At 31.5% G+C, this 2,500-nt stretch overlaps 1 protein-coding gene across 1 annotated transcript in view; it reads left to right on the forward strand.

Annotated features, from left to right (window-relative positions):
• LOC139561923 (kinesin-like protein KIF1C) overlaps positions 1 to 2,500 on the forward strand; it is a 79,432-nt gene that overhangs the window by 47,821 nt on the left and 29,111 nt on the right. The window contains exons 14-15 of the mRNA XM_071379357.1: positions 1,647 to 1,722; positions 2,312 to 2,391. Coding sequence (XP_071235458.1) covers positions 1,647 to 1,722; positions 2,312 to 2,391 — 156 coding nt within the window. The remainder of the gene's footprint in view (positions 1 to 1,646; positions 1,723 to 2,311; positions 2,392 to 2,500) is intronic.

The following is a 2,500-nucleotide window of genomic DNA, read 5'->3' on the forward strand; positions in this document are numbered from 1 at the left end:
ATTGTATTATAGATGTTGTATTATAGATGTTGTATTGTATTATAGATGTTGTATTATAGATGTTTTATTGTATTATAGATGTTGTATTGTATTATAGATGTTGTATTATAGATGTTGTATTGTATTATAGATGTTGTATTATAGATGTTGTATTATAGATGTTGTATTATAGATGTTGTATTATAGATGTTGTATTATAGATGTTTTATTGTATTATAGATGTTGTATTGTATTATAGATGTTGTATTATAGATGTTTTATTGTATTATAGATGTTGTATTGTATTATAGACGTTGTATTGTATTATAGATGTTGTATTATAGATGTTGTATTGTATTATAGATGTTGTATTATAGATGTTGTATTGTATTATAGATGTTGTATTGTATTATAGATGTTGTATTGTATTATAGATGTTGTATTGTATTATAGATGTTGTATTATAGATGTTGTATTGTATTATAGATGTTGTATTGTATTATAGATGTTGTATTATAGATGTTGTGTTGTATTATAGATGTTGTATTATATTATAGATGTTGTATTGTATTATAGATGTTGTATTGTATTATAGATGTTGTATTATAGATGTTGTATTGTATTGTAGATGTTGTATTATAGATGTTGTATTATATATGTTGTATTGTATTATAGATGTTGTATTATAGATGTTGTATTATATTATAGATGTTGTGTTGTATTATAGATGTTGTATTGTATTATAGATGTTGTATTATAGATGTTGTATTGTATTATAGATGTTGTATTGTATTATAGATGTTGTATTATAGATGTTGTATTGTATTATAGATGTTGTATTATAGATGTTGTATTGTATTGTAGATGTTGTATTATATTATAGATGTTGTATTATATTATAGATGTTGTATTGTATTATAGATGTTGTATTGTATTATAGATGTTGTATTATAGATGTTGTATTATAGATGTTGTATTGTATTATAGATGTTGTATTATAGATGTTGTATTGTATTATAGATGTTGTATTATAGATGTTGTATTGTATTATAGATGTTGTATTATAGATGTTGTATTGTATTATAGATGTTGTATTATAGATGTTGTATTATAGATGTTGTATTATAGATGTTGTATTATAGATGTTGTATTGTATTATAGATGTTGTATTATAGATGTTGTATTGTATTATAGATGTTGTATTATAGATGTTGTATTATATATGTTGTATTGTATTATAGATGTTGTATTATAGATGTTGTATTGTATTATAGATGTTGTATTATAGATGTTGTATTGTATTATAGATGTTGTATTATAGATGTTGTATTGTATTATAGATGTTGTATTATAGATGTTGTATTGTATTATAGATGTTGTATTATAGATGTTGTATTGTATTATAGATGTTGTATTATAGATGTTGTATTGTATTATAGATGTTGTATTATAGATGTTGTATTATATTATAGATGTTGTATTCTATTATAGATGTTGTATTGTATTATAGATGTTGTATTATAGATGTTGTATTGTATTATAGATGTTGTATTCTAGATGTTGTATTGTATTCTAGATGTTGTATTCTAGATGTTGTATTATAGATGTTGTATTGTATTCTAGATGTTGTATTCTAGATGTTGTGTTCATGTTGCTCCTCCCCCCAGAGAGTCTCTGCTGGCTGAGATGGGGGTGTCCATTAAAGAAGATGGAGGAACGTTAGGGGTGTTCTCTCCTAAAGGGGTACGACACACCCACACACCTACGCATGCACACACACACCCACACACACACCTACGCATGCACACACACACACACACACCTACGCATGCACACACACACCCACACACCTACGCATGCACACACACACACACACACACACCTACGCATGCACACACACACACACACACCTACGCATGCACACACACACACACCTATGCATGCACACACACACACACACACACACACACACACACACACACACACACACACACACCTACGCACACACACACACACCTACGCATGCACACACACTCACACTCACACACACACACACACACACCTACGCACACACACACACACCTACGCATGCACACACACACACCTATGCATGCACACACACTCACACTCACACACACACACACACACACACACACATCTACGCATGCACACACACACACCTATGCATGCACACACACATACACTCACACATACACCCCCCCCCCCCCCCCCCAGACCACATTGAGCAGTCATACCTAACAGTTTCCTTCTTTCTCATATCTAATCTGGTAACTGTGTGATCATGTTGTGTCTGTCCTTCTGTGTGTTCCAGACGCCCCACCTGGTGAATCTGAACGAGGATCCTCTGATGTCAGAATGTCTGCTGTACTACATCAAGGAGGGAGTCACCAGGTTAGTTCAGATACTGGCCCTGGTCCAGGTCAACAGGATATCAGACTGAGTGATGTAATATAATATTATTCTCCTCCAGGTCAACAGGATATCAGACTGATGTAATATA

The sequence above is a fragment of the Salvelinus alpinus genome, chromosome 31 (assembly GCF_045679555.1).
Source record: "Salvelinus alpinus chromosome 31, SLU_Salpinus.1, whole genome shotgun sequence".
Lineage (NCBI taxonomy): Eukaryota > Metazoa > Chordata > Actinopteri > Salmoniformes > Salmonidae > Salvelinus > Salvelinus alpinus.